The sequence below is a fragment of the Ranitomeya imitator genome, chromosome 1 (genome assembly GCF_032444005.1).
Source record: "Ranitomeya imitator isolate aRanImi1 chromosome 1, aRanImi1.pri, whole genome shotgun sequence".
In the NCBI taxonomy this organism is placed as follows: domain Eukaryota; kingdom Metazoa; phylum Chordata; class Amphibia; order Anura; family Dendrobatidae; genus Ranitomeya; species Ranitomeya imitator.
The window spans coordinates 1,189,133,443-1,189,161,073 of NC_091282.1; the positions used below are offsets into that span (position 1 = coordinate 1,189,133,443).

General features: G+C 43.0%; 1 protein-coding gene across 2 annotated transcripts in view; it reads left to right on the forward strand.

Moving 5' to 3' along the window:
• Window positions 1-27,631, forward strand: part of EVC2 (EvC ciliary complex subunit 2) — a 205,874-nt gene that overhangs the window by 64,227 nt on the left and 114,016 nt on the right. For both annotated transcript variants that reach the window (XM_069744826.1, XM_069744825.1), the window contains exons 7-10: window positions 2,638-2,700; window positions 7,861-7,983; window positions 10,006-10,154; window positions 12,934-13,258. In XM_069744826.1, the coding sequence (XP_069600927.1) occupies window positions 2,638-2,700; window positions 7,861-7,983; window positions 10,006-10,154; window positions 12,934-13,258 (660 nt within the window). The remainder of the gene's footprint in view (window positions 1-2,637; window positions 2,701-7,860; window positions 7,984-10,005; window positions 10,155-12,933; window positions 13,259-27,631) is intronic.

Genomic DNA, 27,631 nt, shown 5'->3' on the forward strand with positions numbered 1-27,631 from the left:
GGGGAAGCGGTTACCGACGCTCGTCGCGCGCTCCGGTCTCAAGAGTGCATTGCGGTCTCACGAGATGATGACGTAGCAGTCTCGCGAGACCGCTACGTCATCATCTCGCGAGATCGCAATACATGGAGCGGTCACCGGAGCGTCGCGAGGAGCGGGAAAGGCCTGTTCTGGATCCGAGGGGCCGACGGACGATGAGTATATAACAATTTTTATTTTTTTTTATTTTTACCATTAGATCTTTTTACTATTGATGCTGCATAGGCAGCATCATTAGTAAAAAGTTGGTCACACAGGTTAATTGCAGCATTAACAGAGTGCGTAACACCGCGGCATAACGCGGTCCGTTAGCGCTGCCATTAACCCTGTGTGAGCACTGACTGGAGGGGATTATGGAGCGGGCACTGACTGCGGGGAGGAAGGAGCGGTCATTTTGCCGCCGGACCGTGCCCGTCGCTGATTGGTCGTGGCTGTTTCGCCGCGACCAATCAGCGACTTGGATTTCCATGACAGACAGAGGCGGCGACCAATGAATATCCGTGACAGACAGAAGGACAGAAAGACGGAAGTGACCCTTAGACAATTATATAGTAGATTCCTTTCATTAGCAAATCAGACAAAGTGTCCTCAAATGTTAATAAGACAGGTAGCTGTGATCATGTGCAGTAGAAACTCTGCCACCTCCTTTCATGTGTACAAAGATGTTCTCTCAGTGGATATTCACATGTAATACTAGGAATTCCTGTGATACCATAAAGGCAGAGGTAAGAAGAGGCTGGGGTAAGAAGGGGCTGCACACTGCTGTCCACCCTGTCTCTCTGATCAAATATTAGAGATATCAGTGGTGCAAGGTAAGAAGAGTCTGCTCACACTGCTGTCCACTCTGCCTATCTGATCTAATACTGGTGATACAAGAAGTGCTGAGGTAAGAAGATTCTACTCACACTGCTGTCTACCCTATCTGATGTAATACTAGAGATACCAGGAGTGCTGAGGTAAGGAGAGACTGCTCACACTGCTGCCCACCCTGTCTCTCTGATCAAATATTAGAGATATCAGGGATGCGAGGTAAGAAGGGGCTGCTCACACTGCTGTCCACTCTGTCTATCTGATCTAATACTGGAGATACCAGGGGTGCTAAGGTACAAAGAGGCTACTCACACTGCTGTCCACCCTGTCTATCAGATCTAATAGAGGGGGGTATCAGGAGTGCTGAGGTAATGGGAGGCTGCTCACACTGCTGTCCACCCTGTCTATCTGATGTAATGCTGGAGCTATCAGGGGTGCTGAGGTAAGAAACGGCTGCTCACATTGCTGTCCACCCTGTCTATCTGATCTAATACTGGTAATACCAGACGTGCTGAGGTAAGAAGAGGCAGCTCACACTGCTGTCCACTATGTCTATCTGATCTAATCCTGGAGATATCAGGGGTGCTGAGGTAAGAAAAGGCTGCTCACATTGCTGTCCACCCTGTCTATCTGATCTAATGCTGGAGATATCAGGGGTGCTGAGGTAAGAAAAGGCTGCTCACATTGCTGTCCACCCTGTCTATCTGATCTAATACTGGTGATACCAGGCGTGCTGAGGTAAGAAGAGGCTGCATACACTGCTATTCACCGTGTCTTATCTGATCTAATACTGAGGATACCAGGAGTGCTGAGGTAAGAAGAGGCTGTTCACATTACTATCCACCCTGTCTAGATGATCAAATAATGGAGATATCAGGGGATATCAGAGGTAAGAAGAGGCTGCTCACACTGCTGTTCACTATGTCTATCAGATCTAATATTGGACATACTGGGGGTGCTCAGGTAAGAAGAGGCTGCTCACCCTGCTGTCCACCCTGTCTATCTGAGCAGGCTACTGTGACCTGGAGACAACCTATACCAGGTGCTGTCAAGCAATTTCTTGGTCACAGTTGTGGAGCTTCCTACTGCACATACTTGCAGTCACCTGTCATGTTAACATTTTGGACAAGTTTCTGACAGTTTACCAAGACTGTGATCATTTTGGTGAACGACAGCGATCACCTCCCTAAATAAAACAAGTATGATTTGCTTATTAAATAAAATTAAAAATGTATTTATAATTGCATTTTCTGTTGTAATACAGGAAATCTCTCTTACCATAACAGTGTTTGTAGTGTAGCTTGTTTTGCTTCCATTTGTCTCTCTTGGAGCTACCACAGATCTATGCCTCTGGCTCTGGGTATATGGAGAATTAGCTGGATCTGGATAGAATCAGTTTCCTTCCCCCTCTGGCAGCTAAATCAATTCTAGCAGAAGAAGTTTTGTTAGCTATAGTGCTCCACTACTACAGATGATCTTCTCCTTATTTGACAGGCAGAATAGATAACAATTTCTATGAGCTGCTCTGCAGTGAACGGTCACTATGCAGAGTAGAGCCATTCTTTCAGCTGAGGGAAAGGTAAAGTTTGAAGCCCCTTGCGTTAACACATATACTTTTGCTAAGGGTCATGACAAAGTGGCATTTTGACACTTCAACCAGCCATATTTCCCTTATATGTGATAAAGTAGGGATCTGCATGAAAGCATTTGAGCCTTTGTGTTAAATAGGAGATCTTCAGGTTCTCAGGTCTTGAGTGTATATAATGGAAACCTTCCTGTCTCTGATTACAGATCTCCGGAACAACTTATAAGATTGTGGCCCCTTTTTCTCTCACCGCCAAGGAAATCTCAAACGTAAGTCATAATTATGACCTCCCACTTGTAATATGTACCTGTCCAAAGCCCAAATATTTTATTTAGTGCCTGATAGAGTTTGGGGGTCACTAGTTTCTCAGGTCAGGCAGTTTTTGGTTATTGTTGACTCGTAGCTTATAAATGTTGTCCATCTAACTCCAGGTCCAGTTTGAGGACACCGTAGAAGGGTTTAGCCTTAGGAGTTGTTCACTTTAGGAAACGATTATCTGCATTGGTTATCCAGAAACAGCGCCACTTTTACCTGTGGCTGTATCTAGTATTGCAGTTTAGATCTTTCCCGTCTTATGATCTCCTATTGGGTCCCTGTTTTTGATGCAGGCTCAGAAACTGAGCCTGCATTATTTCAAACAATTGATGGCTGTGTTACAAGCAACCATCCTCGCCACCACGACACAATGGGTCGATGTGGCAGCTTGGGGTTAGCGAAAAATCCCCTTGCCTGCCATGAATGTGCTACTATGAAGACAAGTCTGTGGCTGACATTCATAGAAGTCCGTGATTTTTGCTATATACAGCAATACTCTTGTATTGCTGTATATAATAAAAACGATAAGATGGTCACACAGGTTTACATAAAACGTTAAAAAGAAAACAAAAATTAAATATATAATAAATCTTAAAAAAATATATATATAAAAATTCCAATCACAACCCCCCCCCCCCTCCCATAACAAAACAATAAAAAATAAATACAGTATATTTGTTAACTTTACATCTGTGAATTTCCTATATATTCATATCTAGAATTAATTAACCTGACTGGTAAATGGTGCAACAATAAAAAAAAAACTTGTCAGAATTGCATTTTTTTCAATCGTGGCAACACCTAAAAAAATTAAGAGATCAAAATGGCATATCTACCCCAAAAAGGTATCAATTAAACCATCAGCTTGAATTCAGTGAAAATTAAGTTTTAGTGGTTAAGTTGATTTTCGTGAGAAGGAATGACTTTGCAATTTTTTTCAATACATCTGATCACACCTTACAGCAATCTAAAATAGGTCCAAAAAATCACTTTAAAAACTGAAGAAGCAAAATCAAAATTGTCGGTCTCAAAACTTTTGTCCCCATCCGTATATAAAGGAACAGTTCTGTCTGCTGCTCTCTCGGTAAGGGGCATATTATACCGGCATTTATTATTAACTTGCTTGTGTATAATTATGCAGTGTCCAGGTGTGAAGATGCCAGACATGTCCAATTTTTAGATTTGTCATGAAACATTTATCGTTAGATTTGTTCAAAGCCTCGGCACACACAAGGCGCGCTTCCATCAGTGCGTGCTCGGCACGACTTCTCACGAGGTGGCCGTCTTTGAAGTACTTCTCAGCCCTTGTGTTCACAGACGCACAGTGTGTTGAATGTATTCTTCTTTCTTCGAGGACTGATGGAACTGTAAAGGGTTGGGTTATGTCTACTTTGTGTATTAACTCCTTGACTTTAACAAGATCTCCGTTTGCTGTTGGCGAAAATGTTATTGTTGACTTCGAAAGACTGAAAAAAACAAAGCGATGATTTAAAGCATTAGCTTTCTTGTAACAATCCTGCACTTGTATCAGTGATATGGATCGTTTTTTAAGGTTTTCATTCACTTAAAGGGAACCTGTCACCCCGAAAATCGCGGGTGAGGTAATCCCACCGGCATCAGGGGCTTATCTGCAGCATTCTGTAATGCTGTAGATAAGCCCCCGATGTTACCTGAAAAAGGAGAAAAAGACGTTAGATTATACTCACCCAGGGGCGGTCCCGCTGCTGGTCAGGTCGGATGGGCGTCTCTGGTCCGCTCCGGCGCCTCCTATCTTCTTTCCATGACGTCCTCTTCTGATCTTCAGCCACGGCTCCGGCGCAGGCGTACTTTGTTCTGCCCTCTTGAGGGCAGAGGATAGTACTGCAGTGCGCAGGCGCCGGAAAGGTCAGAGGCCTGGCGCCTGCGCACTGCAGTACTTTGTCTGCCCTCAACAGGGCAGAGCAAAGTACGCCTGCGCCGGAGCCGTGGCTGAAGATCAGAAGAGGACGTCATGGAAAGAAGATAGGAGGCGCCGGAGCGGACCAGAGACGCCCATCCGACCTGACCAGCAGCGGGACCGCCCCTGGGTGAGTATAATCTAACGTTTTTTTCTCCTTTTTCAGGTAACATCGGGGGCTTATCTACAGCATTACAGAATGCTGCAGATAAGCCCCTGATGCCGGTGGAATTACCTCACCCGCGATTTTCCGGGTGACAGGTTCCCTTTAAAAAATTTGGAGAACCTCTGGTTAAATTCCCAAATTAACGTTGACTATAATTTTAAACCCTTGAAAACGCTGCTTATGTTCTATATACAGGCTTTAAAGTAGATTTGGTAAAATACATGCCCCATATTTTCGCTGATTGCAGTGGGGTACCCAGTGTGTAGCTAAAGTTTGCATAGTTCTGCCAAAAAAAATTGATTTTTCACAGTGGATAAAACTTTCAAGCATTTCTAATAGAAAACTAGAAAATCCTTAAAGAGAAGCTGTCACTATGATCAGGCATGCTAAATAAAGATACGCACATAAAGGCGCTATTCTTCTGATTTCATAGGTACCTTCACTGTAGCCTGGTTATTCTTTAATCACCAATATAAGTTTTTGTGCATCAGAGCGGGACTGTGGGTAGGGTCTTCATCTCAGCCACGGCCCCTCAGCTACCTCTGATGTAAGGATGTACAAACTGTTCAAAATTCCACAATGGTGCCGTCCTAGCCACGGGCGGCCCTGGCGCAGATTGATCTGGTTGCAGGCTTCAGTAAAACGGCGCCAGTGTCAGCTCATGTGCACATTAACCTTGTGGCGGGCTTTAGGAAAATGGTGTGGATGTTGGCACATGCGGAAATTGAGATCTCGGATCATCATGGCGCTGAGATTTCAATCTGTGCATGCGCTAACACCAACGCCCTTTTTTCTAAAGGTACCTTCACACTGAACAACTTAGCAACTTTAGAACGATAGCGATCCGTGACGTTGCAGCGTCCTGGATAGCGATATCGTTGTGTTTGATACGCAGCAGCGACCAGGATCCTGCTGTGACATCGCTGGTCGGAGCTAGAAGGCCAGCACCTTATTTCGTCGCTGGATCACCCGCTGACATCGCTGAATCGGCGTGTGACACCGATCCAGCGATGTCTTCACTGGTAACCAGGGTAAACATCGGGTTACTAAGAGCAGGGCCGCGCTTAGTAACCCGATGTTTACCCTGGTTACCATTGTAAATGTAAAAAAAAAAAAACACATACATTCCGGTGCCTGTCACGTCCCTGGCGTCCGCTTCCCTGCACTCCTTCTGCATCCTGTGTCAGCGCCGGCCGGCCGTAAAGCAGAGCACAGAGGTGACGTCACCGCTCTGCTTTACGGCCGGCGCTTACACAGGATGCAGGAGGAGTGCAGGGAAGTGGACGCCGGGGACGTGACAGGCACCGGAATGTGAGTATGTGGTTTTTTTTTTACATTTACAATGGTAACCAGGGTAAACATCGGGTTATTAAGCGCGGCCCTGTGCTTAGTAACCCAATGTTTACCCTGGTTACCCGGGGACTTCGGCATCGTTGGTCGCTGGAGAGCTGTCTGTGTGACAGCTCTCCAGCGACCACACAAGGACTTTCCAACGATCACGGCCAGGTCGTATCGCTGGTCGTGATCGTTGGAAAGTTGCTGAGTGTGACGGTACCTTAAGGCCTGCAACCAGATCAATCTTAGATCAAAGTTAAGACGGCGCTGATCGACTGTATTTTAAACAGTATATAGATCCTTACACAAGAGGCAGTTGAGGGGCCGTGGCAGAGATGAAGACTCTGCCCATCGGTCGGGCCTGTGGGGTCAATCTGTAGGTAAACAGCTTATTGCACCAAAACTTCTATTGGTGATTCAAGAATAACACTGAATATTTGTACAGTGAAGTTAAATCCAAAGGAAAACGCCTTTATGCCCATATCTTTAGTTTTTAATGTCTGATCCTGATGACAGGTTCCCTTCAAAGGGAATTTATCAACTGTGTTGACCTTCCAAAACTAACCCTCAGCAGCCATCTTGGTCAGCCTCATAGACAATAAATGGAGTGACAGTGCTCTTTCGAAGACTACTACTCTATTGAAATTGAAGAAAAAGGGAAGTACAAACCCAAAAGGTAAAACTTAAGATATTTAAATAAACCGGCTGGTGCACTGTTGCTCCGTACTTGTTGCATTATTCGATCTTTTGATTTATATTTGACTTTGCATTTTTGCTCGTGCTATGGATTGTCTTGAATTCACTTTGCCTTGTTTCAATTCCCTTTTTGTATAATTATGATGATCTTTATCTTTTAATCTATTATGAATAAAATATCTTAAATTTTACCTTTTGGGTTTGTACTTCCCTTTTTCTTTGGTTTATGTAATTTTGAAGGTACACCATATGAATTTATCGGTCTATAGTTTTGGGATATTTTATTGAAATTGTCATCATGGAATGCCTTTCTTAAAATTGGTGGGTGTCCTAAAGTTTGAATCCCCAGCGATCAACCAGGTGAGTTGTCGATAATAGTGTATTTCTGTTACTACCGCTCTATTGAAATTGGTGACATGGAACTCCCTTTCTCAAAATTTGGTGGGTGTCCCATTTAGATTCCCAGTGGTCATACATTTATCACCTATCAAGTTAAATATGTGATAAATGTTGTTAGTGGAATAGCCTTTTTAACAAACTAGACTTTTACCAGGGTGCCCCAACTTTCATGCCATGTAGATGATTTCCTATGTGTTATTGGGGATTTCCCTCCAGACATTAGGATCTAGATTCATCCCTATTCCCTACACCCTATAAAGCAATGGACCTGGTACCAAATGAATCACTTCTACTATCTTTAAGGTCCTTTGGAATAAAGTTCCAAAGGATAAGACAGAACTTAAAGATTGATGAGGGTAAACGCTCCTAAGAACGAGGCTTGAAAATATGGCGCATGCTCTCCACTGCTCCATTCCTTCTCTATGGGGAGAGCAGATTATCATCTAACATTTGGAAATAATCCTTTAACTGTAGAACCATGGGCCAAATTCCTAATGGTATTGTACAGATTATTGACATTTCCTACTTTGCTTCATGGTAACTCTAATGAGACATGTTCTACCTTGTCCATTATCTCCCCAGGTACTGCCTGACCATGGTCTACACGCAGCTGGTTTTGTTATTGCCTTAATCATATCATTCTTATTGACGTGCGCCACTTTTTTCCTTCTTTACCGCACTGGGTGGTTAAGGCGCAGAATGACTGTAAGTTGTTTTATCTTTTTTTTTAATTTAGTTTTATTATTACACTTAAGTTACACAGATGAGAAATATTGGTGGGGATTCAACAAGTCTTTTGAGCCTGAAAACTGGAATAAAATAATTTACTTTTTTTTTACACAAAGTGTAGTTGCCCAAAAATTCACATTTTTGCATTTATTCACCAGCAGGCCACTTTTATTTTAAATGGTTGCTAGCGATTATGGAGGAGGGTCTAGCCAACCGTGACCCACCAGAGACACTATAATGTGGCACAAATTGTAGGAGAAATCTATTCCAGCTTATAAAAGGAACAGATTTCAAATTTTGGCAAATAGATTGCCGAAATTCATTATGAGCCAAGAGTCTTTAAGACTTAGGATGCCAAAGGAAATGCCAGTATTAGAGGTAACGCCATTGCTTCAGGAGCCCAAGGCAAAAAGCTGATGTTGCTGAGTGGCCTATATTACAGTGACTCTCCGTTATCAGTCATACAGGAAGAGTTCTGAGTGGGGAACACTTCTCGATGATGTCCAATTTCCTTCTAAGGCCTATAAACAGCGAATTAGACGATCACTTTAAAGCCACGTTCACTCGACTATGTGTCACTATCTGAACACAGACTGAAATCAAGGATTCTATAAGACACAAAATTTGTCAGCCTCATATATGTCAGGAGACGTGTTGACGGTCTGTGCATCACAGTCCATGCTGGGTGTGAATGCAGCATAAGACTCAGCATATTCTGCCCCAATCTATACGGTAAAGCTGCCACGTGAATTACAGAAAACTTGAATAGTTTAAGAATGTTATCATTTTTGGATGATGCATTCCAATTGAGACGTTGAAGGCAGGGAATGACCGCTACTAAGCTGTTTCCCCTTCAATGCTATCATCGTTCATTTGTAGTCACCTCCAACTTGATGGATGTTATTCAGAGGGATGAGAACAGCTGGGCTATGTGAATAGCATAGGAATTTCTATACAAATGTGGGTAATTTAGAACAGATTATTTGCTAGGGATTTGATGCCTACTCTCCATTAAATATGGAAACCATCTTTGGTTGCTCAAGTTTTGGGCTTTAGGATAAATGGCCACCAAGCAATAATAGCATTCAGTTCCCTCTTCTTACTTTAGGCTGGGGCTGCATGACGACTTTGGCTACGACACTTGGCCAAAGTTCATTAGGCGTTGCTAATAATTAACAGTGCCTTAACAGTGAGTGTGGTTGCATTGCAAGCCGCAGGGTGATACAACGAGCAAGTCACAAAAATTCTGATGCAGCTGGTCTTCTTGTCATGGTCGCAGGACCCTTGAAGTCCCCATTCACACATATTGCACAGTCATGGAGCTACGTCACCTACTGAGCTTTGGTATTGCAACCAAAGATGGCCTTAACACCAGCCCTATTGGACTGTTCCACCAATATATTTAGGCGGAGGAGTCACAAAAAATCCAACGCAGCTGGTCAACTTGTCATGGTCGCAGGACCCTCGAGGTCCCCATTCACACATATTGCACAGTGATAGAGCAACAACACCTACCGAGGTTTGGTATTGCAACCAAAGTTGAGCCTTATTGGACTGTTCCACCAATATATTTAGGAGGAGGACTTCTTTAAATAATTAGATCCATACTATGGTTTATTTTATTTTCTAGTGTTCATTATTTTGACTCAAAGCCCAAAAATAGATTTTATTTTTTATTTATTTTTTGCTGGTATTCCCAAAACGGATGGAGACCAGGAAGTTATGTAACATCCCGTATACTCCAGAAACATAAAATGCCTTGTTCCTCTGCCTCCGGCTTCTCCACTCATCTCTTACTGTTCACGAGCCGTATGTAATATTTTGCATCGACCGCTTGGATTTTATCAGGTTTTTTTTTTTGCTTCATGGAGATCCAGTAATGGCCATTTTGATGGGATAAGGAACCTATAAGATTGACAAAACGCAGAAGAATACCGTTTCGTAGCACAATTGCTCTTACCGTCAGCATTAATCTTGTTCTTTATCTCTCGTTCCCAGTTAAAATCACATCAAATTAACAGAGGGGAAAAAAAAGAATCTCCGGCCAAATCGTCCAACAGTGTTCCAGAAGACTTGACGGGATTTGACCGCTTGATTGACATACTGTGCTTTGAAGAGGCAGAAAACCTGCTGCAAGCATTGGAGGAGTGAGTGTTTGTTGTGTCTGCCTTTTATTCTTTTTTTTTGTTGTTGTTGCCTTGTAAGTGAAATTAACAACAAAGAATACAGATTTCACCAATCTAATTAGCCCTCCTGGGGCGGAGGATAAATAAATATATATTTTTTTGGCGAGGTGCTTATCAATAATGGAACCCACGGCTCATCAAGTAAATTAATTTTAGGGATTTTGAAATGCAAAAAACCTTTTCCTTTCTCACTGCAGGAATCCACACAGGACCATACGGTGCATAATTATTGGACTTATGCTTTGAGTTACTTTATTAAAATGACTGCTCGCAAAATACGTGCCTTGAAGTGTTGGAGCACCTGTTTAATGCCTACATCTGTCTGCTGTCCTCGGAGAGGAAACTCGTAGCAAGACAGCTCTGTTCTGTATTTTCAGAAGAGTACAATAGCTCGGGGGGCAGCACTTGGCGACGTCATTGGCATAGCTATAGCGGGCGCAGAAGTTGCAGTTGCACCTGGATTTCTGTTCATGGGAAGTCCCAGAGGTATTATATATGGTATAAGACGTTGTCGTTACTCACACATCATTAGTGCGGACATTTTTAGTAGCAGAAAGAGTTGGTGAGATTGTTATATAGTTTTGTTGGAAAAGATTCAGTATAACTTGTTTTTCATTGAGTTTAAATATCTGTTCAGACTTAGGAGTCCAGTGGGCGGACCTACAGCCTTTCGGTTAGGAGTGCGGATACAGCGATAGCTGATAATCACTGACTAGGATCGCCCTCAGGACTACTAAGTCAAGATTGCGCAAGTTTTCAAGGGCTGCCCAGGTATATTGATGGTCTGATGCCAGTCACTACTCATGTGTTATGATCTGGTGGCCTAGGAGCAGCATGAGTCGGACTCTGGAGAAGGTGGTCCCTGTACTGACCGCAAACCCTGAACCTAGCAGCGCAACTAGAAGTAGCCGTGGGGGGTACCTAACACTCCCTAGACCACTCGACACAGCCTAAGATCTAACTTCCCCTAAAGACAGAAACAGGAAACCTATCTTGCCTCAGAGAAAATCCCCAAAGGATTGACAGCCCCTCACAAATATTGACTGTGAGAGGAGAGGGAAATAACATACGCAGATATGAAATCAGATTTTAGCATAGGAGGCCATACTAGCTAAAAAGAAAGAATAGAACAGAGTACTATGCGGTCAGTATTAAAACACTAGAAAATATCCACCACAGAAAATACAAATCACCACATCTGACTAAAGACATGGAGGGTATATCTGCATCTCCAGAGACACAGCTGGCTGCAAAAAATCCTTCACAGACAAAGCTGGACAAGACAAAAACATGAATATGCACAGAACTATAAGGTCCACAGCAGGTGGACAGCAAAAACAAAGCCAGGACTTATCTTAGTAGAAAAGCACAGCAAACTGGAGAGACCAGCAAGGAAGTGAATCCTCCAAAAACAATGGACAACTGGCAGGGACTAAAGAGTCCTGCAAAGCTATATACCCCAGTCAGTTTTGCAATTAGTAGATACACCTGTCCAATCCTGCAGTCCAGGCACAACTGCATTACCCTCTACAACCACCGGAGGGACCCCAAAAGCTGAATTCACAACACTCATGGATCATCCATGAGACTTGGGTAGTCAAGAGGTCTGGGGTCGGATACCAAGAGGGCTCGTCAAATGCAAAGGCGTAAGACAAAAGGCGTAGTCAGGTCGCAGTTCAGAGTTAGAATTCCTGTTCAAAGTGCGTCAAAAGGGGTAATACAAATGGGTAGTCAATAGGCAAATCCAGGGTCTGGCAGCAAAAGGTCAGAATACAAAGCACAAGGCACAGAGGACAAGCCACACAGAGCTGAAAGCTATGACTTGCAGCCATCTGGGATAGACAGCTCAGTTAAGTAGCTAGGCAATTACCTGGAACAGGGAACACCTGGAGGAAGCTCAGCACCTCCCAGTCCCTGATTGAGCAGCTCAGCATGCCAACACGCTAGATTGGATGACTGAGCTGTCAGTCACTGCGTCCAAGATACGCAGTGGACACGTGACAGACGGCCTCTACTTAGGATGGGTCATCAATATCTGATCAGTGGGGTTGCCAAACTCTGAAGCCATTAATCTGTCCAAACCTACTGTTGACTTAAAGGGGTTATTCAGGTTTGTAATGAAAGTTTGCAGTCGCTCTATGTGGCTGCAGATTTCTGAAACCTCTGAGTACGCACACTGACCACTGTCAAGATTCTCCACTGACGGCGGCGAGAGTGTATGATTTCAACACTGGATTTCTCAGAAACTACAAAAGAGATTTCTATAATCAAAGCATGGATTTAATTATCATGAATGTGTATGTACATACATACCATTAGTTTAAAGAGAAAAATCATCAAAATAAACTTAAATTTCATTTTTTTTTTTAATTTCATCCAGCACGGAAAGTTATAAAACTTTCCAAACCAGTTTATAAGGGAATTTGTCTTCATTCATGTAAAAAATAGCAAGTAAGTGGCTTCCAAACCTCAGATCAGCTGGATTGATATTAGAAGGTACACATTTGGAGTACAGATGATGGCAGTGATGGGTCGGCTCTAATAAAAAGATTATAATAACAATAATAATAAACTTTAATTACTCTTTTAGTACCAAAGAGGTAAGTAAAAAAAAAAGTTATACTTTTATTTATTTTTTAAATATCCCATCCATACAAATTTTGTTTTTAATTGACCGCATTGTGTATTTCCCCTATGATTAGACGTCTTAGTGATTTAGAATATTTGTTTTTGCTTCCAGCTCGGAGATCGGCAATATGACACAAGCCGATGCTTACTTAGAAGCTTGTCGAGTCCAAGTCTACAAAGATGTGACAGGGATACTGCTGAGGAATATGACGGAGGCAGGGAACCTGTCGCCCCTGGAGGAGAAAAGAATGAACATGATCTTAAGTGGCCACTGGACTGACCTTCAGAAGAGAACCCAAGAGGAACATCGGAGGAAGTTGGTCGCTCTGACGGCAGAATGTAATTTGGATCGTAAGAAACAAATGGACATTCTGCATCGCGGGCAGAGAGAGGCCGACGACGAGGCGGAGGCATTCCTGAAGAATTCCGGAGAAAAGGTATGTTCCCAAAGACGTAGTTTATAACATTACATAGAAGATTTTTCATCTGCGCTACTTGTGAATTCTGGAAATAGTAGTTTTTATAGCCCAATAAACACCGTAAAAACTAAACCCAAAAAACAGTAGTGGAATTGCGTTGTTTTTTTAAACCCCATTTGCATTTTTTTTCCATTTTCCAGTATTTTATATGATAAAAAGAATTATGCCATTAAAACTACAACTTTTATAGCAAAAACAAACCTTCATATGGCTGTGTTGATGGAAAAGTAAAAAAGTTATGACTCTTGAAGGAACAAGAGGAAAAACAAAGTGCAAAAATGAAAAATGTTCATGCTGTGGAAGTATGAAGCTCCAGCTCCTGGTCATGTTACACCCACATATACTGGTCAGCTCTTCATCCTCCCTCTGCTAATTTATGACTCCTGGTCAAGAAGAGGGCAGCAGTGTGTACGTCTGCCAGAACCTTGAGAAAGACGAATGGATCTGTGTTCTCTACAAGAGAGCCGCTGCCAGACTCCTTATGTCGCAGGGATTAAATGGTTCTGATGTCTGAAATCAGACATGGTGGTCACTTATCTCCCCCAACATAATCTGTTGGAGCAGAGTCCCATACAGATTAGGGCTCATTCAAACATCAGTGGTTTTCTTTTACGACAAAATCGGTTCCAGCTTCATTAGTCTCTTTTTATTCAGAGTTTTATCAGAGCTTGGTCAGTGCTTCAGTTTTTACCCCCCGTGTTTGGCTTGAAATTCATCCGTTTTTCCCGGATGAGAAACAAATAATTAAAAGTTTATATATCTTTTCCTGTCTAGCAGATGCCATCCGAGTGCTGTCCGACTTTTCGATTTTATTCACGAACCCATAGACTTGCATTGTCAATTTTTGAATTGAACAAAATCGGACTTGTCTCCGCGATTTTGCCTGTGAACGGCCCCATTTACTATGATAGGTATGAGTGCTATCTGTAAAAAAAACATGGATAGTACTCGAATGCAAAAAAATTGATGTCTGAATGAGGCCTTAGACTGAACTGAACTCAACTGAATTTAGTCTAATGTATATGGGGGACAAACTTCAGCCGGTAGTGCATGGCCAAAGTAAGGAAGAGATCCATTAAATAAAATCAAATATCTTTGTTGAGAATAATATCTTAAAAGATCAATAAAAAAAGCAGAAATTTGATAACAGGGGATGCTGCTGGCTGAGTACTATAATCATATGGTATATGCTGTCTCCAATACGAAATGGGTACAAAGTAAATAATATACAGTCCTGTGACCACCCATGAAAATAGAACTATACAATGGAGCCAAAAAGTAGCACATCCAAAAAATTAATAAACCTCTATATAGACATGAATGGCATGAATCTACAGGCACCAGATAACCGAAAGAGTGCAAGTCAGCGCAAAGCCTGTCTTACACGAAGATCAAGTGATCGATACATTACCTCCGTGTTTAGATAGAAAAGGAGGTTATAGTAATACATGCAACAAGGTGAAAAGCACTAATCAGGGCGCCAAAAATGGAACCCCCTTAGTAATTCAAAATACCTTTTCTGAGCAATAGGATGGATACCGAAGGATAATGTCAGTGAAGACCAGCTCAGCGTCCCCTCACCCCGACACGCGTTTTGCCACTTGCTAAATACCTATTGCTCACAAAGGTATTTAGAATTACTAAGAGGGCTCTATTTTTGGCACCTTGTTTAGTGTCTGAAGTTTGTTTCGCATTTATATTAGAAAAGTGCCATTTAACTTATGATTTGGACTTTGTGATTAATATATATGGGGGCTTTATTTGTTATATGCAACAATATAAAGCGGACCACTGAGTCTCCACTTACGGTGCCCAACCCATAACCTTATGGATCTAGGCTGCTGGCGTAAGAGGAAACCTAAATCAGCCTTATATATCCAAGAGGTGGACTACTACCATACTATTGGTTAGGAGGCTAATTCCATGCCCTGTAAGGGAAGAAGAAGTAATGCTATAGGTCAAAACCAGAATAATGCAGCGAGAACATATTTATTTGTGCCCTTCGCCTTTAATTCTAATTACATTTGTAAAGTATTAAAGGCGAGAAGATTGGTGACCTTTGTGAAGTTTGCATTTTGCACAGGATCCTACAGAATTACATCTGCTTAGGAAGTGAAAAGTACATATTAATTACCGCCACCTCCGCAGACCGGGAAAGTTATTCTAATCATTTCTCTCGTTTTAACTAAATTCATTAAAGTTGGAGTACAGAATGATAAATGATCACTGCATGTCCTGTTAGTTACAGCAATTACATTTTCTGTCCTTTCTTCAAATGTTATTAACAAGTTCTTTAAGTGCGCGGTAAATGACTTGGTTGATTGAGTAACCGCTTGACGACCTCCACTTAGAAAACCATTTCCTCCCCATAGTGGCATATCTTGAAGCTTTTGGGCCTCAATTCAAAATCTCTTAACGAAGCCCCCAATTATTGCAAGTCTTTAATAGTAATGATCTTTTCATATGGGCTAAAGGGACATTTAGGGCCCCCTAATCTCCAAGGCTGGGGTGCGATTGCAACCCAGGCACCTATTATAGTTACTCTCCACACCTCACCTAGACTTACATGAAAGACCTCATTGGTACCTGCTCTGCAGTGATGAAGGGTAAGGACTCCAAAATAGTTGACTGCAGGTGGGTGTCTTTGGAGGAGGCTCTATCCTTAGTCATTATACAAGGCTCAGTAATGGGTAAAACATTGAGTTGTAAAGGGGGCTACCTCCAATTGGTGGAATGCCAGAATTCTTTCTTTTGGAGAAGAGCTAATTTACATTTTTTTTTTCCAAAGTAACCTTTACCTGGTCCATAAGACACCCTATGGAAAAGGCTGTTCTCCACAAGAGGGAATTTTATCCACCTAGGCCCATGGTTCAAAATGAGTACATAGTAAAACTTCACGAAAAGATTTCTCCGCAGTAGAAGAACTTACATCATACACACTATTGGGGTGAATCCAATTGCTACTGGATTTGAGTTGGCTCATTGACACGAAGGCTCGTTGATTTGAATGGATGCCTTACTAGGTTGCATCTTCATTATAACTTTCCTGCTTCTTATAGTTGATTGTGAGGATGATTAACAGGAAGAGACCAATGATGAACTTCTTACTACGAAATCCAAATAAAGCGTACTCTTGTCCTAAGTGATTGGAAACTATTGGTGGTCCAATATCCAAAATGTAGCTCATGAAAGCTATTTAAATTAAAAAAATGTACTCGTGATCGCAAGATGTTTTGAAATCACCCAATCAGCTACCAAAATTATTTAGAAAGTGGCGGGATGCAATGGTCTTAAAATTCTTAGTTTCGATTTTGGTACAAGTAAATCGTAAATGAAACAAAACAGCAATGGGGGAAATTTTCTACTTTATACTGACATACTAGGCCTTCCTGGTTCTTCCACTCATGGTTCTTTGGTGTCAGGCTTATGGTACGGTGATGATTCATGCTCCTTGGCAGATGGTAGCTTACACACAGGTATCCAGTTCTGGTGACCAACAGTATGCGGTTTATTAAAAAGTCCACAAATGTTCACAATGTACCATACACAAATGTAAATAGCCTTGCTTCCACATAAAAAAGGTGATACAAATAAACAAAACAATTCTTACTGCAAGGAAGGGCTCAATCAGCGATGGGCACAGTCCAGCCGAGAATTAGTCCCTCCCTACTTCCGTCCAGTCAGTGCCCGGCGCCCGCTCCATACTCCCCTCCAGTCAGCGCTGACACAGGGTTAATGGCAATGTTAACGGACCGCGTTATGCCGCGGGTAACGTACTCCGTTAACGCTGCTATTAACCCTGTGTGACCAACTTTTTACTATTGATGCTGCCTACGCAGCATCAATAGTAAAAAGATCTAATGTTAAAAATAATAAAAAAAATAAAAAACCTGCTATTCTCACCTTCCGTCTTCACGTGCGTGTCTGCCGCCAGCTTCTGTTCCCAGAGATGCATTGCGAAATTACCCAGAATACTTAGTGGTCTTTTTTTTGTTAGGGAGTTATAAGGGTTAAAAGTTGACCAGCAATTTCTCATTTTTACAACACCATTTTTTTTTAGGGACCACATCACATTTGAAGTCATTTTGAGGGGTCTATATGATAGAAAATAACCAAGTGTGACACCATTCTAAAACCTGTGCCCCTCAAGGTGCTCAAAACCACAGTCAAGAAGTTTATTAACCCTTATGGTGCTTCACAGGAATTTTTGGAATGTTTAAAAAAAATTAACATTTAATTTTTTTTCACAAACAATTTACTTCAGCTTCAATTTGTTTTATTTTACTAAGGGTAACAGGAGAAAATGGACCCCAAAAGTTGTTGGACAATTTGTCCTGAGTACCGCGATACCCCATATGTGGGGGTAAACCACTGTTTGGGCGCATGGCAGAGCTCGGAAGGGAAGGGGCGCTATTTGACTTTTCAATGCAAAATTGGCTGGAATTGAGATGGGACGCCATGTTGCTTTTGGAGAGCCACTAATGTGCCTAAACCCACCACATTTGACACCATTTTGAAAAGTAGACCCCCTAAAGAACTTATCTAGATGTGTGGTGAGCACTTTGACCCCAAAAATGCTTCACAGAAGTTTATAATGTAGAGCCGTAAAAATAATATTTTTTTAACAAAAATGATTTTTTTGCCCCCAATTTTTTATTTTCCCAAGGGTATTCGAAGAAATTGTACCCCAAAAATTGTTGTGCAATTTGTCCTGAGTACGCTGATACCCCATATGTGGGGGGGAACCACCGTTTAGGCGCATGGCAGAGCTCGGAAGGGAAGGAGCACCATTTGGAATGCAGATTTAGATGGATTGGTCTGCAGGCGTCACGTTGCATTTGCAGAGCCCCTGATGTACCTAAACAGTAGTGACCCCATATTGGAACCTAGACCCCCCAAGGAACTTATCTAGATGTGTTGCGAGAACTTTGAACCCCCAAGTATTTCACTACAGTTTATAACGCAGAGCCGTGAAAATAAAAAATAATTTTTTTCTACAAAAATATTTTTTTAGCCCCCCAAATTTTTATTTTCCCAAGGGTAACAAGAGAAATTGTACCCCAAAAGTTGTTGTCCAATTTGTCCTGAGTACGCTGATACCCCATAAGTGGGGAAGGGGGGACCACCGTTTGGGCGCATGGCAGAGCTCGGAAGGGAAGGAGCGCCATTTGGAATGCAGACTTAGATGGATTGGTCTGCAGACGTCATGTTGCATTTGAAGAGCCCCTGATGTACCTAAACAGTAGAAACTCCCCACAAGTGACCCCATATTGGAACCTAGACCACCAAGGAACTTATCTAGATGTGTTGCGAGAACTTTGAACCACCAAGTATTTCACTACAGTTTATAACGCAGAGCCGTGAAAATAAAAAATAATTTTTTGCCTACAAAAATGTTTTTTTTAGCCCCCCAAAATTTTTATTTTCCCAAGGTTAACTAGACAAATTGGACCCCAAAAGTTGTTCCCCAATTTGTCCTAAGTACGCTGATAGCCCATATCTTGGGGTAAACCCTTGTTTGGATGCACGGGAGAGCTCGGAAGGGAAGGAGCACTGTTTTACTTTTTCAACGCAGAATTGGCTGGAATTGACATCGGACGCCATGTCCCGTTTGGAGAGCAGTGATGTGCCTAAACAGTGGAAACCCCCAATTCTAACTGAAACCCTAATCCAAACACACCCCTAACCCTAATCCCAACCATAACCCTAACCACACCCCTAAGGCTACGTTCACATTTGCGGTGCGTCGGGCACAACTGCGGCGACGCATGCGCCATGCGCCCCTATATTTAACATGGGGGGCGCATGGACATGCGTTGTGTTGCGTTTTGTGACGCATGCATTTTTTTGGCGCAAGCATCAGGGCGCAGAGGACGCTGTTTGTTGCATTTTTTTGCGCTATAAAAATGAACGCATGCGTCACAAAACACAGCGTTTTGCATGCGTTTTTGCGTGCGTTGTGCGTTGCGTCGCCGACGCAGCACACAACAACGCAAATGTGAACGTAGCCTTACCCTGACACAACCCTAACCCTAATCCCAACCGTAAATGTAATCCAAACCCTAACCCTAACTCTAACCCTAGCCCTAACTCTAATGGGAAAATGGAAATAAATACATTTTTTTTTATTTCTCCCTAACTAAGGGGGTGATGAAGGGGGGTTTGATTTACTTTTATAGCGGGTTTTTTAGCGGATTTGTATGATTGGCAGCCGTCACACACTAAAAGACGCTTTTTAGTGGAAAAAATATTTTTTGGCGTTACCACATTTTGAGAGCTATAATTTTTCCATATTTTGGTCCACAGAATCATGTGAGGTCTTGTTTTTTGCGGGACGAGTTGACGTTTTTATTGGTAACATTTTCGGGCACGTGACATTTTTTGATCGCTTTTTATTCTGATTTTTCTGAGGCAGTATGACCAAAAAACAGCTATTCATGAATTTCTTCTGGGGTGGGGGGCGTTTATACCGTTCCGCGTTTGGGAAAATGGATAAAGCAGTTTTATTCTTCGGGTCAGTATGATTACAGCGATACCTCATTTATATTATTTTTTTATGTTTTGGCGCTTTTATACGATAACTGTTTTATAGAAAAAAGAATTATTTTTGCATCGCTTTATTCTGAGGACTATAACTTTTTTACTTTTTTGCTGATGATGCTGTATGGCTCGTTTTTTTGCGGGACAAGATGACGTTTTCATCAGTACCATGATTATTTATATCTGTGTTTTTGATTGTGTGCTATTCCACTTTTTGTTCGGTGGTATGATAATAAAGCGTTGTTTTTTGCCTCATTTTTTTTTTTTTTTTTACGCTGTTCACTGAAGGGGTTAACTAGTGGGACAGTTTTATAGGTCGGGTCGTTATGGACGCGACTATACTAAATATGTGTACTTTTATTGTTTTTTTTATTATTTAGATAAAAGAATGTATTTATTGGAACAATATATTTTTTTATTATTTATTTAGGATTTTTTTTTTTTTACACATGTAAAAAAAATGTTTTTACTTTGCCCCAGGGGGGACATCGCAGTAAAGTGACAGATCGCTGATCTGACACTTTGCTGTGCACTGTGTCAGATCAGCGATCTGACATGCACAGCAGGGAGAGGCTTCCCGGCACCTGTTCTGAGCAGGCGCTGGTAAGCCACCTCCCTGCAGGACCCGGATGCAGCCCCACGGCCATTTTGGATCCGGGGCCTGCGTTGCTCCGAGGGTCTCAGGGAAGCCCGCAGGGAGTCCCCTCCCTGAGCGATGCTTCCCTATACCGCCAGAACACTGCGATCATGTTTGATCACAGTGTGCCGGGCGTTAATGTGCCGGGAGTGGTCCGTGACCGCTCCTGGCAGATAGTGCCGGATGTCAGCTGCGATAGTCAGCTGACACCCAGCCACGATCGGCCGCACTCCCCCCGTGAGTGCAGCTAATCGCTCTGGACGTTCTATCCTGTCACTGGGAATTAAGTCCCAGGTCACCTTGACGGGATAGTACGTACAATGGGATTAAGGGGTTAATCACAGCTTTTATGCGTCTTGGCATGCTTTCCACCAGTCTTTCACACTGCTTTTGGCTGACCTTATGCCACCCCTGGTACAAAAATGTAAGCAGTTCTTCTTTGTTTGATGGCTTGTGACTATCCATTTTCCTCTTCATTACATTCCAGAGGTTTTCAATGGGGTTCAGGTCTGGAGATTGAGTGGCCATGACAGGGATTTGATGTGGTGGTCCTTCATCCACACATTTATTGACCTAGCGTGTGGCATTGTGCATAGTCCTGCTGGAAAAACCAGTCCTCAGAGTTGGAGAACATTGCCTGAGCAGAAGGAATCAACTTTTTATCAGGATAACCTTATATGCGGCTTGATTCATAAGTCCTTCGCAAAGATTAACCTGCCCAATTCCAGCCATGCTGAAGTATCCCCAGATCATCACCGATCCTCCACCAAATTTCACAGTGGGTGCAAGACACTGTGGCTTTTACGCCTCTCCAGGTCTCCGTCTAACCATTAGATGACCAGGTGTTGGGCAAAGCTGAAAATTAGACTCATCAGAGAAGATTAACCTACTCCAGTCCTCTATGGTCCAATCCTTATGGTCTTTTGCAAATGTCAGCCTGGCTCTCCTTTTTTTCTCATTGATGAAAGGCTTTTTTCTAGCTGTACATGACTTGAGTACTGCCTCTAGGAGCCTGTTACGAACTATTCTTGCCGTGCACTTCACCCCAGCTGCCATTTGCCATTCCTTTTGTAGGTCGCTTGATGTCATCCTGCGGTTGCTGAGTGACATTTGAATAACATGACGGTCATCCCGGTCAGTGGAGAGTCGTTTTCGCCCTCTGGCGGTCTGTAGTTTTGTTGTCCCCATTGTCTGCTGCTTGACTTCGTTGTAATAGACTGCGTGCCGTCTTAAAAATTTTAAGGAGCCTGTTACGAACTATTCTTGCCGTGCACTTCACCCCAGCTGCCATTTGCCATTCCTTTTGTAGGTCGCTTGATGTCATCCTGCGGTTGCTGAGTGACATTCGAATAACATGACGGTCATCCCGGTCAGTGGAGAGTCGTTTTCGCCCTCTGGCGGTCTGTAGTTTTGTTGTCCCCATTGTCTGCTGCTTGACTTCGTTGTAATAGACTGCGTGCCGTCTTAAAAATTTTAAGGATGGAGGCAACATGACGCTCACTGTAACCCTCTGCTAGTAAAGACAGAATTGAGGCCTTCTTTTCCTCACTATCTCGGAGGCATCTTCTCCTTGTTCACCACCCTCTCAAACATCATCAAGAATGCCTCAACACCATCACCTGGAGTCAAGCTCTCTTTGACATGGGAAAGGTGCCGCATCCCTGGCTCTGACTGTCTTGGTTAGGAGCAATATCTGTTTTTGCTGCTACTGTAACTGTTGCTGCTGCAGCTGAAACTGTTGTCTCAGCAGTATGTTGGTCTCATGCTGGACCTGCTGCTGCTAAATCAATGGCTTTCTTTCTTCCTTTCTTTTTCACTGCATCTGCTGTTGTGATACAGTTAGGAAGCTCTAATGCACATGATATCATTTACTAGCGCTGGGTTTGTTAGTCCAGTCAAATATTTTCGAAGAAAATGTGCAGAAAAAAGGTGATCATTCAGATTCTATGCAGATGTGTCACTGCTCTGATACAAGTCAATTTGCTTCCTCCCTGCCTGGTGTTAGACCATACCTGCTGCCACTAATGTTATCTACTTGGAAAGTTGTGGTTGTGCATGTTTTTTTCCCATAGACATGCCACATTCTTCATGCCATGTCACGTCCTCATTCACTCTTTATATGTATTGGAATGCTAAGGCTATAATTCAAGTTAATGGCCCTAATACTGAAATAGACCTAGTGTGGCCTGTTGTCATTTACTTCCTCCCTGCCTCTATTGTTATGCGATACATGTTTTTCCATCTTTTTCAGGTCATGCACTCTCCCCTACTGTATGTGCTTATGTATGTCAAGACTGCAATATTATTGCCATTTGCTTAAATAATAAAGGAATATATTGTTATCATTTACTTTCTCTCTGCATGTGTTGTTAAAGGCTACGTTCACATTTGCATCTTTGGGCGCAGCGTCGTGGACGGATGCGTCACATTTCCGAAGAAAAACGCATGCAACGAACCTGCGTCGTAAATGCGCCAAAAAAACACATTAGTGTCTATGAAAAATGCATAGGGCGCAGGTGCCTGCGTTGAGCTGCGTTTTTTGACGCATGTGCCTTTAGACTAAATGTATTTTTGGGGGGGCGTTTTGGATCTACAATTGCATAGGACAACGCATGCGTCAAAAAACGCTGCGTTGTGTATGCGTTTGACATGCGTTGTGCGTTGCGTCGCCGACGCTGCGCCCAACAACGCAAATGTGAATGTAGCCTAAGCCATATTTGTCAACTTTAGTGCTGTCAATCCAGGAAACTGCAATGTATGGCGAATGTGTTTTTTCCACATGTATGCCCCATCCCTTACCCACAGTGTGTGTGTTACGATGCCAGAGCATATAAAAGAAACCTTCTGTTTCTGGAGTATCTCATGTATACATATATACTATACATAAGGTGGTGTAAGATGGACGCTGTGCCGGCCCGGCATATCTCCTGCCTTCGGCCTCGCCTATGAGGTCTTTGCACAAATGCGATTTGAATAGCATTTGCCATACACGACTTTTCTCACATTCGCAGGCTTTGCTCGCAGCAGTTTTCTAGAACATCCGCACTGAATCATTCTTTATTGTCATATTACAAGATGAATAAATGGCCAGCGGGCCCTGGAGGCTTTTAAATTTTGAAAGGTCGCTGTAAACACCAGCTAATGCAGCAAGAAAACACTCGGGTTACGTTCTGATGTACAAAGCAGTTTATCTAATAGAGAAGGGATATACAAAGCCACGGCTGAGGAATAAAGGAGGAATCCTGAACGGTTTGTAGCCCGCTCAATTATTAATAGTGACACATGCCAGGGATTCATAATCCTCTATGGTTCATCTTTTATGGCTTTTCCCATTTTCCAGGAGAAGATAAAACTATACTTGTCATGCAGTTTTTTTAAGAAAGCTGTTGATTTCTCATAATAATGAAGAAAAATGCAAAGTTGTAGAATGTGATTTAATCGGTCTTAGGGTAATGTACGCAACATCTTTTTCAGGAGGATTCTTCCTGGAACCTACTTGAAAAAGCACTCAGAAAATGTGAAAAATAATCAACATATGCACAGCAATTTAAAAACTACTTGCTGTGCACGCGTTCCATTTTTTAAAACTTTTTATTCACCGCTTCATTCTTGGAAAGCTATGAAATAGCTAAAAAAAAAGTGACCAGTCCATTCTTAAAGTGGCTTTGGCTTATAAGCCACCATTATTTTATAAGTAAAATGAAAAATATATATATATAGTGTGAGGCAGTTACCCCTGTTACAGCTAGGGGGCGCTGTATGTGCTCTCCAGAATGTGCATGGAAGTGTAGTGAGGCCATGAGGGCGTACTACAGACACAGGTGTGGCTGTAATTAGAATAGTGAGGCAGTGACTGATTAAAAAGCCCTGTAGTAGTGGGGGTGGTGTTATGATCTGGTGGCCTTGGAGCAGCACGAGACGTACTCTGGAGAAGGTGAAACCTGTACTGACCGCAAACCCTGAACCTAGCAGCGCAACTAGAAGTAGCCGTGGGGGGTACCTAACACTCCCTAGACCCCTCGACACAGCCTAAGAAATAACTACCCCTAAAGACAGAAACAGGAAATCTATCTTGCCTCAGAGAAAATCCCCAAAGGAAAGACAGCCCTCCACAAATATTGACTGTGAGAGGAGAGGAAAATAACATACGCAGAAATGAAATCAGGATTTAGCATAGGAGGCCATACTAGCTAAAAAGAAAGAATAGAACAGAGTACTATGCGGTCAGTATTAAAACACTAGAAAATATCCACCACAGAAAATACAAAACACCACATCTGACTAAAGACATGGAGGGTATATCTGCATCTCCAGAGAAATAGCTAGGCTGCAAAAATTCCTTCACAGACTAAGCTGGACAAGACAAAAACATGAAAATGCACAGAACTATAAGGTCCACAGCAGGTGGACAGCAAAAACAAAGCCAGGACTTATCCTTGAAGAAAAGCACAGCAAACAGGAGAGACCAGAAGGGATGTGAATCCTCCAAAAACAATGGACAACTGGCACTGACTAAAGGATCAAGCAAGGCTATATAGCCCAGCCCAAATTGCAAAAAATAGATACACCTGATAAATGCTGCGATCCAACTACCGCAGCACTACCACTCATAACCACCGGAGGGAGCCCAAGAGCAGAATTCACAACAGTACCCCCCCCTTGAGGAGGGGTCACCGAACCCTCACCAGAGCCCCCAGGCCGATCAGGATGAGCCAAATGAAAAGCACGAACCAAATCGTCAGCATGAACATCGGAGGCAACAACCCAAGAATTATCCTCTTTGCCATAACCCTTCCATTTGACCAGATACTGAAGCCTCCGCCTCGAAAAACGAGAATCCAAAATCTTCTCAACCACATACTCCAACTCCCCATCAATCAACACCGGGGTCGGAGGATCAACAGAGGGAACAACGGGCACTACATACTTCCGCAACAAAGATCTATGGAACACATTATGGATGGAAAAAGAGGCTGGAAGGGCCAAACGAAAAGACACTGGATTGATAATCTCAGAAATCCTATAAGGACCAATAAACCGAGGCTTGAACTTAGGGGAAGAAACCTTCATAGGAACATGACGGGAAGACAACCAGACCAAATCCCCAACCCGAAGCCGGGAACCAACACACCGACGACGGTTAGCAAAACGTTGAGCCTCCTCCTGAGACAACACCAAATTGTCCACCACATGAGCCCAAATCTGCTGCAGCCTGTCAACCACAGAATCCACACCAGGACAATCAGAAGGCTCAACCTGCCCTGAAGAAAAACGAGGATGAAAACCAAAATTACAAAAAAAAGGCGAAACCAAGGTAGCAGAACTAGCCCGATTATTAAGGGCAAACTCGGCCAATGGCAAGAAAGCCACCCAATCATCCTGATCAGCAGACACAAAGCATCTCAAATAAGTTTCCAAAGTCTGATTAGTTCGCTCGGTCTGGCCATTTGTCTGAGGATGAAATGCGGAAGAAAAAGACAAATCAATGCCCAGCCTAGCACAAAAGGCCTGCCAAAACCTAGAAACAAACTGGGAACCTCTATCAGACACAATATTCTCCGGAATGCCATGCAAAGGAACCACATGCTGAAAAAACAACGGAACCAAATCAGAAGAGGAAGGCAATTTAGGCAAAGGTACCAAATGAACCATCTTAGAAAACCGGTCACAAACCACCCAGATAACCGACATCCTCTGGGAGACCGGAAGATCTGAAATAAAATCCATAGAAATATGCGTCCAAGGTCTCTCAGGGACCGTCAAAGGCAAAAGCAACCCACTAGCGCGGGAACAGCAAGGCTTAGCCCACGCACAAATCCCACAGGACTGCACAAAAGAACACACATCCCGCGACAAAGAAGGCCACCAAAAGGACCTACCAACCAAATCTCTGGTACCAAAAATCCCAGGATGGCCAGCCAACACAGAACAATGAACCTCAGAAATCACTTTACTAGTCCATCTATCCGGAACAAACAGTTTCCCCACTGGACAGCGGTCAGGTTTATCAGCCTGAAACTCCTGAAGAACCCGTCGTAAATCAGGGGAGATGGCAGAAAGAATCACCCCTTCCTTCAGAATGCCGACCGGCTCAAGAACCCCAGGGGAATCAGGAAAAAAACTCCTAGAGAGGGCATCCGCCTTAACATTCTTAGTACCAGGAATGTACGAGACCACAAAATCAAAACGGGAGGAAAACAGGGACCATCGAGCCTGTCTAGGATTCAGCCGTTTGGCAGACTCGAGGTAAATCAGATTCTTATGATCGGTCAGGACCACAATACGGTGCTTGGCCCCCTCAAGCCAATGTCGCCACTCCTCAAATGCCCACTTCATAGCCAACAACTCCCAATTGCCGACATCATAATTGCGTTCCGCAGGCGAAAACTTCCGAGAAAAGAAGGCACACGGTTTCATCAAGGAACCATCAGAATTCCTCTGAGACAAAACGGCCCCTGCCCCAATCTCAGACGCGTCAACCTCAACCTGAAATGGAAGAGAAACATCCGGCTGACGCAACACAGGGGCAGAAGTAAATCGGCGTTTAAGCTCCTGAAAGGCAGAAACAGCCGCAGAGGACCAATTCGTCACATCAGCGCCTTTCTTCGTCAAATCGGTCAGAGGTTTAACCACACTGGAGAAGTTGGCAATGAACCGACGATAAAAATTAGCAAAGCCCAAGAATTTCTGAAGGCTCTTCACAGATGTGGGCTGAATCCAATCATGAATGGCCTGAACCTTAACCGGATCCATTTCTATAGATGAGGGAGAAAAAATGAAGCCCAAAAAAGAAACCTTCTGCACTCCAAAGAGGCACTTTGACTCCTTCACAAATAAAGCATTATTACGGAGGATCTGAAATACCATCCTGACCTTTTTCACATGAGACTCCCAATCATCGGAAAAAATCAAAATATCATCCAAATATACAACCATGAATTTATCAAGATAACTCCGAAAGATATCATGCATGAAGGATTGGAACACAGATGGAGCATTAGAGAGTCCGAATGGCATCACAAGGTATTCAAAATAGCCTTCGGGCGTATTAAATGCAGTTTTCCATTCGTCACCCTGCTTAATACGAATAAGATTATATGCCCCTCGAAGGTCAATCTTAGTAAACCAGCTAGCCCCCTTAATCCTAGCAAACA